This window comes from Rhamphochromis longiceps, linkage group LG13, assembly GCF_057381845.1.
Source record: "Rhamphochromis longiceps isolate RC_006_pf linkage group LG13, R_longiceps_female_GT1.1, whole genome shotgun sequence".
NCBI classification, from domain to species: domain Eukaryota; kingdom Metazoa; phylum Chordata; class Actinopteri; order Cichliformes; family Cichlidae; genus Rhamphochromis; species Rhamphochromis longiceps.
This window is the reverse complement of record NC_140569.1, coordinates 18,359,636-18,375,396: the sequence shown is the minus strand read 5'-3', so window position 1 is coordinate 18,375,396 and position 15,761 is coordinate 18,359,636. Positions and strand designations below refer to the sequence as shown.

General features: G+C 38.8%; 1 protein-coding gene across 2 annotated transcripts in view; it reads right to left on the bottom strand.

The window, feature by feature from the left end:
* Positions 1-2,462: 2,462 nt before the first annotated feature.
* The window catches only part of LOC146655657 (uncharacterized), a 25,714-nt gene continuing 12,415 nt past the window's right edge, over positions 2,463-15,761 (bottom strand). For both annotated transcript variants that reach the window (XM_085428145.1, XM_085428146.1), the window contains exon 7: positions 2,463-8,825. In XM_085428145.1, coding sequence (XP_085284271.1) covers positions 4,256-8,825 — 4,570 coding nt within the window. In that variant the 3' untranslated portion in view covers positions 2,463-4,255. The remainder of the gene's footprint in view (positions 8,826-15,761) is intronic.

The following is a 15,761-nucleotide window of genomic DNA, read 5'->3' as shown; positions in this document are numbered from 1 at the left end:
CGAAAAAAAACCAACAAAAAAAAAAGAAAGCAATGGTGCCAATTACAGTGAACGTCATACCTGAATGTATAAATGTGTATAGATAAATACGACCTATGCTTATTCATGAAGTGGTAACTTTTAGCTGTTATTTAGTTTCCAATGTAAGATATAGAAATCACATCCTGTCGAATAAGTGACAGTCCATCGGGATGGCGTTAAGGTGTTGTTCTCTCTGCAGATCGGGATTGTGTTTGATCCGTTTTGCTGATCTAACTGTTAAAGTCTCTTTATAGTGTGAAAGGCTGCAGATCTCAGCTCATACAGCGTTGCATCACGGAGCTCCTATTCATATTGCTACCCATGTTAACTTTGTTTTACATGCTGTCGCTGTGATCCCAGTGGTGTACAAAAACATTAAAGATCCCATAAAGGATACTGATGAACAGTCACTGTAATACTTAGGCTGTGTGCCTCGTAAAGGTGCGCGTTTAGTCAAATGTGACTTTCTTTCCATGTCTCCTTTCCTTCCTCTGCACTAATCTGTACTGGACTGGTGCATTCAACTTCCTGGTAGACATCTTAGTGGTGCTTGTGCTATATTGAGATGTAATTCAGTTACTGGTCACATGACCAGAAACACAGTTTTCTTCCATCCTATGAACTATATACATAAATGTTATTGTGAACAACACAATGTCTCTGTTGTATTGAAATGGTGCAAAAACTAAGAAATATCCCTGTCTGGGTTCTGTCTGTTTGCGTTTATGTTACAGGACTGATGGTGGGATTGAACTGAAAACTCAATAATGCTGAATGTATGTATTGCCACCGACAAAATGTTTACCAAAACTCCACTCTTTTCATTAATTAAACTTAAATGTGTGTGCTTTTAAAAATTGTCTCCATCATTTCCTTCTTTTACTTGGCAAATCTTACAAGTTTGTATTTGAAACAGTGACACTTTTTAAAAAAAAAAAATCACACACTTTTGCCTCTGTACAACACCACAATTTTCAATTCCAGGTTTTGAAATTGCATTTGGCAGCACTTCACTGGAATTCTCAATATGACTTCCAAAGGGATGTTGATGCAAGAAGGGGGAGACTGTTTTTTTTCCCCAATGGCAGCAAAAGTATTGTTCTCTCATGGCCAAATCACTAACCTTAACTCAATCAAACACAACATGCTTTCAGTTACTCAAGACATAAGTGAAAGCTGAGAGGTCCCCACGAACAAGCAGAAGCTGATGTGGCTGCAAAAAAGGCCTTGACGGACTATCTCAAGGATGGAAACATTCCTGAAGTCCATGAGTTCCAGACTTCAGGAAGTCACTGACTGCAAAGATTTCCATCAAACTTACATTAAAAATTACATCAGTTTGTCCAAATAATTTTGAGCCTGTGAGAATGGGGGACTAAATAAAAATATAAAAAAAATAATTCCTAAACAGTTAATACTATACTTTCGTTAAACCATTTGAGCTGCAAGCCTGTAGATTCACATCTATTTTGTGTGACTTCAAATCCAGTGTGGTGGTGTACAGGGGCAAAATGATTTGGTTTTTTTTTTTTTAAATAAAAATACTTCTGGACCTGATGATATAATTCCCAATGACTTGGAAACATATTTTATTTATTTATAACTCATCTGTTGTTTTGGGTTAGCAACCCTAAAGCTGATGAAATGGACAGTGATTTTACTTCAGTGCATTTGCACCACACAAAAGCTATGGCTGATGCCGAAAAGAGAACAGGAAGTTGCCGATTTGATTTTATGCCTTGTTTGCAGGTGTAGGCTCTACTTGGCAGAACTTTGTTTTTTAAAGATTTGGTAGTAACCAATTACTGACTTACTAAGGTGGCGTGTCCTTCAATTGGAAAAGGGACCTAACTGCATATCACCAAAAAGGGTAAATAAATTAACTACTTCGTGTCACACAGGTTATAGTGCCTTCACTGTTTTCTACACTGACAAAGGTCATGGAGGCCAACTGTTTACCAATCGGTCCAACAGCACAGTGGGAGCTTCCTGTGGGCATTGGGGCTATTGCCCTTTGGCCGTATGGCAGGTCCCATTTATGTAAAATGCCATCAATACTGTGTTAACTACAAAGTTGAAAAATTTACCATCAGGGGGAAGCATCCAAGGTCCTAAAGTGCCACAACTGTATTTCAGATTTTCTCACAGCTTTTGAATAATTGCTATTTTTGTTTCAGTGGCTTTCAAGTTGTTATTTTACTTTACTAAAATAATTGTATTTAGTTTAGTTAACTACACTAACCATAACCATACTGTCAAGTTCACGTGAATATTCAGGATGCTGACTGTGTGATGATTTGTGAATATTTTTAAAATACTGATAATACACAGTTCAGTGCCCCCCCAGCCCCGAAATTCATTTCACTTTCATGTACTTGTGTGAGCACCTCTGTTGAGGCTGTAATAAAGCAACACTGGTACAACAAAAAAACAACATGCATAAAATTCAAACATCTTTATATCAACTCCAGCAAAAATACAAAGTTCTTAACATAAAGATGTATCATTCTTGGGATTACCACAAATAAAGCAGGTATTTCTTTCTAATATACAAAATGAAAATCTTTAAATAGCAACTGTAAAGAATAAACATGTTCAAGTCTGGTATTTGGTGGGCTGTTTTACATTTGCTAAATCCATTAGCCTAAATGGAGTTCTTAAATAACAATAAAAACATGGTAGACCTGTTTTGCATTTACAGATGATTTATCCTCTTAAAGAAAATGATCATAATCATTATTATAATAATAAAACTGTGCTAAAATGGTATTTTTTCCTTTGACAATACACTAATGTAAGTTACTATGACGGAAGTAAACAAACGTCACATTATGAGAACATCTAACTGTCAGTGAAAATAAAACAAAGAAATGGAAAAAAAGAGACCATAAAAAGTAAAACTGCCAAACACCTGGATGCACAACTCAGAAAGGGACTAAAGCAACCCCAAATATTTTAGATCCAGCTTGCGAAACACGATTAATGCAACGGTCCGTTACCGTTTCATACATACTTACCAATAAATACACAAACTGTTCAGGCCTTTGTTTGGAGGAATTTTGACGAATAAGCTAGAATTCCCAAATCATCTCCCATAGTTTACAGCTTTTAGTTAACTCTCAAACGGGATTTAGGGGCATAAATATTAATGGGAGGTTTCATGGCTGCATTGTGAAACGGTCTAAGCATTAACAAGAATAACCACATGCAGACGCAGGTAAAATACTCAAAAGTCACCAGAATGTGCAGGTAACACTGGGTGCAATTGTCAAAAGTGACCGTGGAGGTACATAGTGACGAAACCTCAAAAAACATAAAAAAAAAAAAAAGCTACAAACTTTTGTCATGACACATATATAACACGCATGTCTCTTAACAATTCAGATCTCAACATCTAATACAACTATAATAAGAATAATTTTATGTTAATGCTGTGGGAAAATGGGCACAAAATAAATCTCAGGTGGAAGATGAGTACGAAAATCTGAACGCCTAAATCAACGTGAGAATTTGCAGATGAAGTGTGAGGCACATACTGTGCGGAACGGAAACAGTTTGCACACACTGTGTGTAGCAAATTAATGCTGACTGCCTCTCTGGGAACTGAAAGCTGTTACAAGCAGAGGACAGGAGATTTCACATTTAGCAACACATTCTATTACATTACACTTCATAAATAAGGCACCTGGTCACAGCAGTCACATATTCACGCTGTTGTGATTTGAACACAGGCTGGAGATACAAACTGCCAACTTACATAGGAAGCTTAAACGCAGTGCATGCTATCATCTAAAACGATAATTATATACAAAAACAGCAAAGGGGGAAAAAAAGGGAACAAAAGGACTGTGAACAAATTCTTATGCATCCCAGTTTGATGCTTGTTCTCCTAACTCTGAAAACATTTGTTAGGCTGTTGTCATCTCCAGCCGTGTCAAGAGCGCTGAAACATGAAGCCAAACGGCTACAACTGCCAGACATCACGCTGGACTGGTGTTCAGTCCTAAAAACAAACAGAAATCTGAACAATACGTCACATTTGCATTTTCACACTGACTGATAAACAAATTTCCAAATGTGTTTCTTCTTCACATTTACCTACTGCAAAAGGTATTCTCTGAAGAGTTTGGTGAGTACACAAAATAGACTGGGTTTGGTCCTTCGGAGTATATTCCAGATAAAAGATAATAAAGAGGCAAATCTTCTAAATAAAGATGATCTCTCTGTCTCAATCTTATTTTGAGAGTGATGTCCTTGTGCGCTTCGCTGGGGTGTCTGCAAGCTTCAGAGCCCTCTTGGTTGCCAGTTTTGTTGCACTGCGTGGACTTCTTTTTACCGGAGACTTTAAAGCTCCGCTTCTCGTCAGTGTAGGTTCATCAGTTTTCCTAACTGATCTGGGAGATGCATGCTGTGTTGTCGAGGACTTCGTGGCCCTCTTTGAAACATGACTGGGGCTCCCGCTCGGAGGGAGAGCAGCCTCCATTTTTCTCTGGGATCTTGTTAGCACCTGGTCAGGTGAGGTTGGCACCTTGACATCCGTGCTCTGCTGTGGGGTTTCAGCAGCATTCTCTGCATCTTTGATCTCAGTAGGTGTACTCTGTGACGACTCCTTCGACTGGATTTTTGCAGAACTTGCTTCAGTGTGCCTTTTGTTGTCCGCTTTGCCTTTAGGTGTGTCGACAGGGTTATGTTCGGCTATTTTAGGAGACCCAAGTCTCTGAGAACATCTCTTAGGCAACTCCTTTTTACTTGTATCTCTTGAAGCTCTACCACTGCTCTGAGCCCTCACAGCTTTATATTTTACAGTTTGCTTTGATTTTTTGTTAGCCAATATTTTTCGCCTCTCCATTTTCGCCGAAGACTCTTTCATTCGTTTGCTGACAGGTAATGCGGATTTTTGTGCCTTAAGAGACTGCTTCAGATTTGACTTGGAGGACGACTTTGTGGTGGCAAGTCTTTTAATCTTGCTGGTTTTTAATATTTTGGATGCCTTTTTCAGTCTACTAGTAGTTTGCTGAACCTGCATCTTCTCTCTAATATTAGAATATTTCCTCAGGATCCTTGCGCTAGCTGGATTCTTTGATTTTCCAGAGGATTTCTGGGATTCACTTATCTGAGCAGAAGCTTTGGCAGAGGAGTACTTTGTCAAATTCTGAGAACTACTGGAGAGATCTCCTCTCTCTTTCCCTTTGACTGCATTTGCTTCTTGCTCCAGTGCTCTAGCAATCAGCTTCTGACTCCTGGGGTTGCTCTTTACAGGAGAGGCAATGGCAAACTTTTTCAAATGCTTCTTTAAGCGCTCTGCCTGTACGCTTGGAAATACACCCTGAGACGTCCCTGCCGCACTTGACGAGTTGTGGAAGCACAGCTGACTTTCTGACGGAAGACGTGTGGTCACCTTCTTCACGATGACAAGAGATTTTGTTTCCGTTGATTCAAGGAACCAGCGACAAATGTTGGAGAGATTAAAACCTTTCATAAAAAGCATTTGGACTGGCGAGTATTTCTGATGCTCTGCAGATTTTGGTTTTCGTGCCCTGCGCTTACTTTTCCATATAGCTGCCTGCCGGTCTGCTTTGTTTTTGTATTTTGCTGCTGGCTGACCCTCCTTATCCATTTGCACCCAACCTTTTTGCATTTTATCATATTTAATATTCAGATTTGTAATTAGCTGTTGGCTTTCTTCTGCAGTCAAAGTCTCAAAGAATTTGTTAGTCGTTTGTTTTGGGGGCTCATGCCTAGGAGTAATGATAGGGCCGTGTGAACTGTGGGACACGGATGCAACAGACCCAGAGGGGGACCTCACCTGAGCTTTAGTTATTCTTTCTGGCATTATTCTGACAGGAGAAGCTACATCGTTTTGTCTTGGGGCTACAATATAAGCACTAGTAGAGGGGACAGGGATCAGTCTTTGTGATCTTAGTGCTAATTTTTTGTTGTCCACTTGTGGCAACTGAGTAACAGACTGCAAGGCTATTTCACCCTTACTGGTCTCATCACTCCTTAATGGCATTCTTCTTTCTGTTACAGATGAATCATTATCTTCTACTGACCCGTCTTCTAAAGCTGCTACATTTGGCTGCACGGCAACATTGCTTGCTTCTGTGTTCTTTTGAAGAACCCGTTTACTTCTTAATGGCATAATCTGTGTTTGCAATTCGGCCTTTACGGGACTTGATACCTCACCGCTAAGTTGCACTTTCTTACTGTCATCTGCTACAACCTTGGCAGATCTTAGTTTCTGTCTGGCCTGCAGTCTTTGCTCTTCAACATTCGTCTCCATTTCTTCAGATGGAGTTTCTACTGGTTCAGTAGTTTCAGTGTTTAATTCCACAGTTTCAGTTACTGTGTTTGGTTGAGACAGTTCAGAGGTTGGAGGATCACAGGACTCGTTTAGAGGAGATGCAGGAACAGCAAGTGGACAAGGAAGAGGGAGGGAAAGAAGCTGCTCAGGGGGTGCTTCTGGAGATGAAATGGGAGTGGCAGGATTTGAAATAGAATTCGATACTGGAGTTTCAGGTGGCTTCTGGTTTGCAGATCTAAGCTGACGTTTGGGCTCAGGGTTTTGAGGATCATCGGTAGGCTGATCATCTTTTAGGACTTTCTTTTGTTTCTGGATTTGTTTAGGCTTTGAATTTGGGCTTGACTGTGTGTCAGGGGGGGGTTCTGTCACCTGCTCAATGACAGCAGTCTCAATTGAGTCTTTAGGTATGCGTGTGTCAGGTAACGGCTTCTTCATATTCTTTTCATTAGCGGTAGAGACAATAGTTACCTCAAAACTATTGTTGGATGTATTCTGACTCGATTTTGCTGCAGCTTTACAAGGTGATGTGGCGTTACCTGGTCTACGACGCAATTTCCTGTCAGAGGCAGATACGGGTCTTCCATTAACATGACCCACTATCACCACTTCTGTCTGCTTCAGCAGCTTTGATACTGGAGGTTTGCTACCTTTTTTCCTACGCCAAGGTGGCAACTCCTTCAAGAGTGTGTCAAGTGACTTTGAGGATACATCATAGTCACTATCATTATCATTTTCTATCTCTAAAGGCGTAACACTTTCAACTACTTCAGGTGTTTCGATTTCTGTCTCTTTCGTCATCATCTCCTCTACTGAAACTGTGGTATTAGCGCTATCTGTCCCTTCGCAGTTCTCATTGTGTATTCGTGTCTCTAGCTGAAGTTCCTGAGGTTGCTCATCTGGCATTATTTCCTTTTTACCTTCGTCAACTTTATTCAATGTGATGCTATTCTGCTGGGGAACGGGTTCACTACTGTGCAGTTCATCTGATGAAATCTGGGACTCTGGTTCTTCTATGGTATTTTTCTCTAATGGCTCAAGGGCTGTTTCTGCCACTGTTTCCTCTGTACTTTCATGCATTTCCTCTTGAGGCTCTGGGTCAGTTTCTTTTATTGCTTCATTTGTAGCGTGATCAACACTTTCATCACTTCCTGTAGTCATCCCTACATCTGCAACTGCATCCTGTTCTACTTCTGTGTCTTTAACGGTTTCTTGGCTCTCTGTTGGGGTCCTTAATGGAGATGAAGGACTAGACTGTCCCTTGTTCTGACACTGATCTGTCTGACTAGTTTCAACTATAATATCTACTCTACTGGCTGCTACCTCTATGATATCCTCTGTGCCTGGTATCACACTATCATCTGTCTCCTGTGTAGGCATTTGTTGATTTATTTTCTCCGTGCATGATCCAACAAAAGGCATATCCACAGGTGGCACACCTTCAGGCTTTGAAAGTATTTGCTTTGGAGTGACCAATGGTGTGAGCTTTGGCATTGGATTAGGACAGTTACCCTTTCCAGCCAAAGTACGAACAGTTTTTAACTCCCAGATTTCATCTGGCCCCAACCACAAATGTCCTCTGGTGCTTTTTCTGGCATTTCGACGTGGTACCATGCTGTGCCGCGGCTCCTTAACACACTCTGTAATTGATTTGTCAATAAAAACAATGTCACAGTGGCCAAGATCAGGGTCAACTATTCCTTTAGATGGAGAGTCCTTGGTCCAATGATCAGAGGACGACCTGATGGTCTTCCTGGCCGTCCGCACAGAGTCTGAAGAACTGTTGACGGGAAACAGTTTTGCTGGTGTATCTTTGGGGTGTCCAATAGTTACCCTCTGCCTAGCTTCATGTGTGTGGCTACCCTGATTATGTCTTTTTACAGAAGAGCTCAGTCTGGCAGTCTGAGTCTCTGTTCTGGTGGATGAATCAGAGTTCTGTCTCTCCTCCAAAGTGTCAGAGTGAGTAGAAACAGTGGGACTGAGCACACACAGCTTCTTACCAGCAGCATCATTAGAGGTCATAATTTTGATCTTAAGAGGTGCATGATCACCATGACGGTTCTCTGCATCTACTGGATGAGCAATGGGGGTCACCAAAGCCTGGTTACTCCCTGACCCAGGGCTGCGAAGATCCGAAACAGTGCTAGGGGTTATAGACGATTTCAGCGGCACAGCATTTTCTGGAACATTTTTCATTGCACAACTGCCTGGGACTTCTGGCTTGGAAGTGACTTCACTGGGAAATCTTATCTCGGGGTGTGACTTCTCAGGAGTCACTGCACTGGATTTTGCAGTGGAACAAGAAGTTCCCTTGACACCAGAGGTACAGTTAGAGGCTTTATGTGTACTGGAGGATGCAAGTGCTTTGATCTCCGTCTGTAGAAAACCTATGGCATCTACTATCTGTCTCTGATGGTGGGGGCAGAGCTTGGCCATGAACTGTTCCAGAGTGGAGGTGGACTGCAGGTCTTTAGCCTTTGCGAGATGGCGGTCTGGAGACTCACTGGGAGGAAAAGAAGAAGGAAACATTAAATTCTCCATCAATCTTAGACAACACTGGTTCATTTTTTTTGACTGATACGAGCTCTGCAGATAAGTGAGTTTTCATCTTTAGTAGTTAAAAAAAACCTGGAAGCAGATTTATGTTTGTGTGAAATAATATACACGTTTATATTTTTTTTATTCATATTTATTTATTAGAAGAATAAGTGATACTGTTTAGAAGCAAATCATTTGTCCAGTGAACTTGACCAATTACAGCCATTATTTTTTTAGTTTTTTATATTTTACATTAAGAAAAAAAAAATCATACATGCACAAGACATTAAGTAATGGTAGCCCATTTGGTTAAACCATGTCGAAAACATATTAGTTATAATACCAACTACATTAGGGGCAAAAATCAAATATATCAGACTTGTCAAGTTTATATGTCAAGTTTTGTTTTGTTTTAAATGACAAATGCTCAAGTTACCTTTCACAATATAAAACAAACCAATGAAAGAAAAATCAAACATAACTAAAGATATTAAAAAAAACACGTTACTCTAATACCAAAATTTTATTTATGCCAATGCAAATCAAAAAATTAATAATTGTGCCAAACGAGTATCGCTCTTTATTTCTAAGTTACATTTATGTAATAGATCTATTACAAAATCCCGATACCTTACTACATTAAGAGCCTTTAAATCATAACATTATGCCAAAAATATATCTGCGACTATGAAAAGTTGTTTTCTTTGCTTAACAAAAAAAAAAAAAAAAGATCTTTCAGAAGCTGCACTTTGGGTCTTTAAACAAGAAAACATTGCATTCTGCATTCATGAGGTGATATGCTACAAAGCTATGCTGAGCAACAAAAAAAGACCAACAGTTTTGTGGGAGCAGCAGATTCTGCCAAGTAAAAGATCAACAAGTCAGAAATAAATGAAGTTGTGCTAAATTATATTTTGTCTGAAAATAAACTATAAATCATATTTACACACAACTTTAGCTAATACTACATTGCCAAGCAACACTGGACAACATTTTTTCATTTTGACATCACAAACATGAATTTTTCATGTCTTTTGTTCAAGTTGGAACAACTATTGCCACAGCAAGCTAAGGCTGCATAACAAATCAGGTTTGCTATGCCTGTCCTCTGTGTTAGAAGCTACATAAAAAGGAACAAAGTGAAATTTCATGGATCAAACCGGTTATTATATACTAGCAGTAAACTGCACTACAAGCATGAGCAAGACAACATAATGGTGACTTTGTTTTTTTTAATGAATTTCAGCTTTATATCACAAAAGTTTATTGTATACTCTCTAAAATGAGGGTGTGAAGGCTGTAATGAATGTTCAGCAAGCAGAAAGACTATTAGGACGTTTCTGGGCTTATTCTTGAATCCCTGATATTCATTGTGTAGTGTAGTAGTCAAAGATGGAAAGCTGTACTGCAGGATTTTTGGCTCTAACCATGAAGCTATTTGTACAGCATGTCAAATATCTCAAAAGTAAATTTTAGAGCTTTAAAAATACATTTTAGAGATTAAATAAAAATAACCAACTAGAACCTGATGATTTTTTTGCTAAGCTCGTCAACTTCACATCCCTCCCTGCAAAGCCTAAGCAGTAAAGTGGAGTACCTGAATAACTACTGGTGAGAGTTTCATCCCTGAGGGTTTTTCCACTCTGTTTCTCTGATCATTGCTACAAAACCAAGTACATTTTCTTCAAGTAGTCAATCTAACAAGCACAAGCAAACCAAATTACATACCAGCTCACAATATTTCACAAGCAGAAAATTGTGGATGAGTAAACTCATTCACAAAGTTTACACACTGTATACAATAGGAGGATAAATAATCTCAAAATTACGATCTGCTATACAAGGGCATTTATAACATCCTTAACCACTGACCAGATTTTTAACTGGTCAAGAAATATTTTAGGCTCAAAGAGAATCTACTTCTTACAGTGATTACTTGACATTAAACACACCAACACCCCATTGTTTGTATTCAATAAAACAACCCCAAAAGATAAACTTCACCATACAGAACAAAATCCCCAAATGACAAATATGATTTAGTCCAATCATGCAAAAATACACCCAGTGCCATTCATTTATATGCTATTAAAGTGACATAAAATGTACAAGATCTGTACATATTTGTATGGATAAGGATACTCCGCAATCAGCTGAAGAGTCTCAACATTTAAGCTTGTAGAGCGACTTCAGTCCTCACATGCAAAACTTTGCCCATAATAAATTAGTACAGTCTTGCTCCGCAGCTATCTCTTATAACAGTTAGATAAACCTTTTAAGATATATACACACAGGCTTATTATTATTTTAAGAAGCATTGAGTTTAATTAAAGCTGTTTACATTCTCAATTTAAGTGTTAACGTTACATTTTAATAAAAAAAAAAAAGCTTAATAAATACTAAATCGACAATATAATAAAATTTGGAAGGTATCTAAGAAGAAGTAGGTTCTAACCCATTTTAGCAACATAGTTCCTTCAACGCAGAGGAAATGTATCATGTCACGACCAGAATAAGTTCCCTAAACTGTTCCATACCCAAAAAAAAAGTATAGACAGAAATATTTATATATAGTTTAACTTTTATACTTATATCAATATGATTACCACTCTGCTTTAAATCATTTGCCTTTACACAAAGAAATTTACAGTATAGTGTTGTGTGCATGAGATTGCTACATAAAACAGCTTTGAGAACAGTGATAGTGGTGATATCGGCTTTCCAGATGAGGTAGTCAACCACTGGATTTGCTACAACAGAATGTAAGGAGCAATCAATAAATGATCAATAAACCCAAAAGCGCTTTTATGACTTTAGTATATCAACTTAAATGCATTAGACAATAAAGTTTTATATTTCAGCAATGCCTGAGGATTGTCAGTGCAAAAATAATTTTATTACTGAAATCAAATCAGTGATTAGATTTAGTTGTATATGTACATCTGTAATTGAAGCAACTACTGGGTATTATGTTGTAAACCATGGTAAGCGATTCAGATGTATTACATGTTTGTTTTTTAAATCTGGGGTTAATATCCTTGAACCATAAAAACACTTATTAAATAATAGCTAAAGGTGGAGAATAAACAGAGGATTACTATATTATAATTATAGTTACAGTAGAGTTGTTACAGTGGTATAAATACAAATGTGCAAGGCCCTGAACTACATCTGTGTAGTGTAAGTTTCTGTAATATGACAGCAAATATGATTAAAACCCAGTAAATCTTTAAAAACAAAAAACAAACAAAGACTCATTACCAAACCTTGCTAGACCTGTATGGAAACCTGACAGAAATAATGGGTCATGAGCCCATAATGTTTAGCATCCTGAGCTGTAATCAATAATGCACAAGGAGGTGTCCTGATCAAACTAATGGGCAAGGCTGGGTCAAAAACCAGGCAAAAATTCAATGAAAATAGCAACATGAAAAAGGCATTCTGTAGAGGTTTTTAAATGCAGCCCTTTCCGCATGGTAACAGCACTTTAAGTATTTGTTATTTTTAATGAAATGGCATCATCGTGAATTTTAGTGAAGCAGCTAACAGCTGCTTCTACTGTCAACCCGCTACCCTACATAGTCAGTTTCAAGAAAGGAAAATTGCTGGTGGTTGTAGTTTTGTTGTTGTCCAAATATAAACACATTTTTGGTACACTATCATCTAATCAATTGGGGAAAAAAAACAAAAAAAAAAAAAAACCCACACATCCCAGTATGTGTGCACTCATGTGCAAATGCACAATCTATTCACAGAAGCCATAACGGTAACAAGAAAAAAAGCCTAACCTACCATTTTACATTCAATTAATGAATACAGCCAATCAATGTATTTTTTCATTGAATTTTTGCCATGGCAACTTGAAAACAGGGTAAGCATGGACTGAGGCATGGTTGTAACCACATTAGCCAATCTGGATTGTTTACAACTGTTAACAAGTTACAGTTATGATCCTCACTATAGAATGACAGAAAAAAATATTATTTTATTATCTCTCATGGGTGTATGTGTATATTATAGGTATGCAGTATTTTTATGACAAAAGATAGCAGAAAGGTTTGTATCACATCTCACGATAGAATACCTGAAGTTTGAAGAAAGAGGAAAAAACCAACCAAAAAAAACCCCAAAACATTGAAAAAAAAATCACATAGAAATGTAATGCTCTGCAGGCTTACACTAGCACTGAAATACTACAGATTACTGAAAATAAGGTTGTTAAGACGAGAGAAGGACACACACTCATCAGTATGACATCCTGAATGTTACCATTAAAAAGGCTTATTTGGGTATTCAATCCTTTTCTATTACAGGTGATTTCTTCGGCAATGATTTAGCTGAGGTATGTAGCTGAGGTATAACTGTTTGTCTAGATGTGTGTGTAGTAATGCATTATTTTAAACATAACCTGTGTGTAGAAGGCAATGGAAACTATTGCCAACCATATGGCAGAGTAAAATGTACAGAACTAAGTAGAAGTAGTGGAAAAAAACCACTGTGCTTGTGAGGATGAGCGAAATTAGGATGTTTTAAAAGGCAGATAAAGTCCAGAATGACATTATGCTATATTCCATATCTTATACATTTATATAAATAATAGGTTAGTATGCGGCCATACTTCCCGCTGTCTGTTTCCAACGATATCTGTAAACTTTGAGACTTTTAGTCATTCCATGCATTAATTTACTTCATATGTTTTCACCCAAACTACAGGCTCTGCATACTTGGAACTATTTCATTTGAACATGACCAATATTAAGAGAGAACACTATGGGGCGCCACATCCTTGTACAAGCTTCAGTTTGGCTCTGTAAAGAACAGAGCAAGGAGTGAATTTTTAAAGCTTAATTTGAATCAATAACTAAAACTTAATTACCAGCATGCTATTGTATTTCAATAATTCTAAAATAAAAAGCATGCCCTCCAAGCCACAACATACACTACTGGGAGACACTTGTGTGTTTACGCCCTATGCCAGGGGTGCCCAATCCCGGTCCTCGAGAGCTACCGTCCTGCAGCTTTTAGATGCATCCCTACTCCAACACAGCTGAATCAAATGGTTTGATTACCTCTTCAGCATGCCATCATGTTTGGCAAAGGCCTGATAACAAGCCATTCATTTGATTCAGCTGTGTTGGAGTAGGGATGCATCTAAAAGCTGCAGGATAGTAGCTCTCGAGGACTGGGATTGGGCAGCCCTGCCCTATGCAAACATTTTTAATGTAATAAGTGCTAAATTTAGTGATAAAAATTAAATAAGTTAATAATAAATAGAACTATTAGAGATGCAATAAAGACGGGTATTGCCACGGTCTGGCAAACACAATGATTAAAAAGGACACCGCAGTTAGTATGTTATGGATGCGTCACTCATTTGATAAGAGGCTGCTGTCACGAAAATCAGTCCCATTCTCTTCAGAAGCACTCTCTTTTTTGTCATAAAGACTGTGCTGGGAATTTTGGAGATCCTTTTGTTTGGGGGACAGTGAAACGCTGGGTTCTTCCACCTGGCTTATCAGCTTCATTTTCTTTTTCGGAGGATTTTTTAAGGTCCCCAGACGTTCTTTAACTTTGTATTCCAGGGTGCTGTGCGGGATGCCATAAATCGATTGTGCTTTAGAAACACTCATTTTCCCACCCATCACCACCACAATGGCCTCTTCTAGCAGGTCTGTGTTGTACTGTCGATATCGCCCTCGTTTCTTCCTAGGCTGCTTGTTACTTAGGTCTGACTCTGAATCCATTGGATAGTTCCCCCCCAAAGCTTGGCAGTCAGAGGTAAAACTCCAGTATTCCTTCTCCGAACCTGAGCTATTTAAACCTCTGTTGCTGCTGGTGGTGGTTTTCTGGATCTGCCTGGGTAGAATGGAACAAAGCTTCTTACCCAGGCCATTCTCATAAAGTGAACCTGAATAGTCAGTGGACACGGAGTCCCATGACGAATCTATTCCTGTAGCCAAAACTCGGACCTGGGGAATCTTTAGGTCAAAGGACGGTGAATGAGACAGAGAAAGGCTTTGGTCTCTGCAGGCCTGCTGGAGGTTTCCTTTCTCACAGGCAAGTGACTTTGTCAAAAGTCCAGCAGCTTCCAACAACCTTGGTATATCTTTAAGGTGCTCACTAGCTTCATTTCTGGTTTTGAGCTTCAGCAGGGCTCCCAAATGAGTTTTGGAATTCCAGGAACCGGAAGCATTTCTGAAAACGTCATTGGGGCTGCAGCTTTGGTTATGGCTGAGGGGTGACTCTGGGTCGCTTTCCAGATCGGGTTCCTCTTTGATGCGCAGTGAGTATGCAAGAGACGAAGAAGGCTTATAACAGGTGGAGTGGCCGAAATTCTCCCTCCTCCTCCCATCCTGTAGGCTCCTCATAAACAGCCCGACATGCCCGTCCGCTCTCAAGGATCGCCTGATTGGATGGAAGGAAATTGGGTGTAAGCAGAGCTTGCACAGTGCCCTTTTCTCTTTACTAAGGGAGGATGGGGTGGGGAGGGGAGGATGTTGGCCACTCCTTTATTATATGACCTTGCTTTGGTAACATCACTCGAACAACTTTGTGAATGTGTGTATGGCTTTTGAAAAACAAAAACAAAAAACAAAAAACAAAACCCCAAAAAGACTCAAGTTAAACTTTTTTTTTTTTTTTTTAAATATGCTTGATGTAATAGCTGTTGTTTTTTTATTTTTTCATAAAACATAAGGGAAAAAAGAAAAAAGAAAGGGCAAAGAAACAATGAAAATAAAAAACAAAGAAGATGCATTTAGTAAAATACACTGAAGACTTGGCATTTCTGTGGCTCAAAAAGCTTGCCCAGGAGAATGGACTATTTGTAACTGCAGTAAGGGAGTCTGATGTAGATGTAGATGTAGATGCAGGGCGCAAGATCTATGACATACAAAGTAAC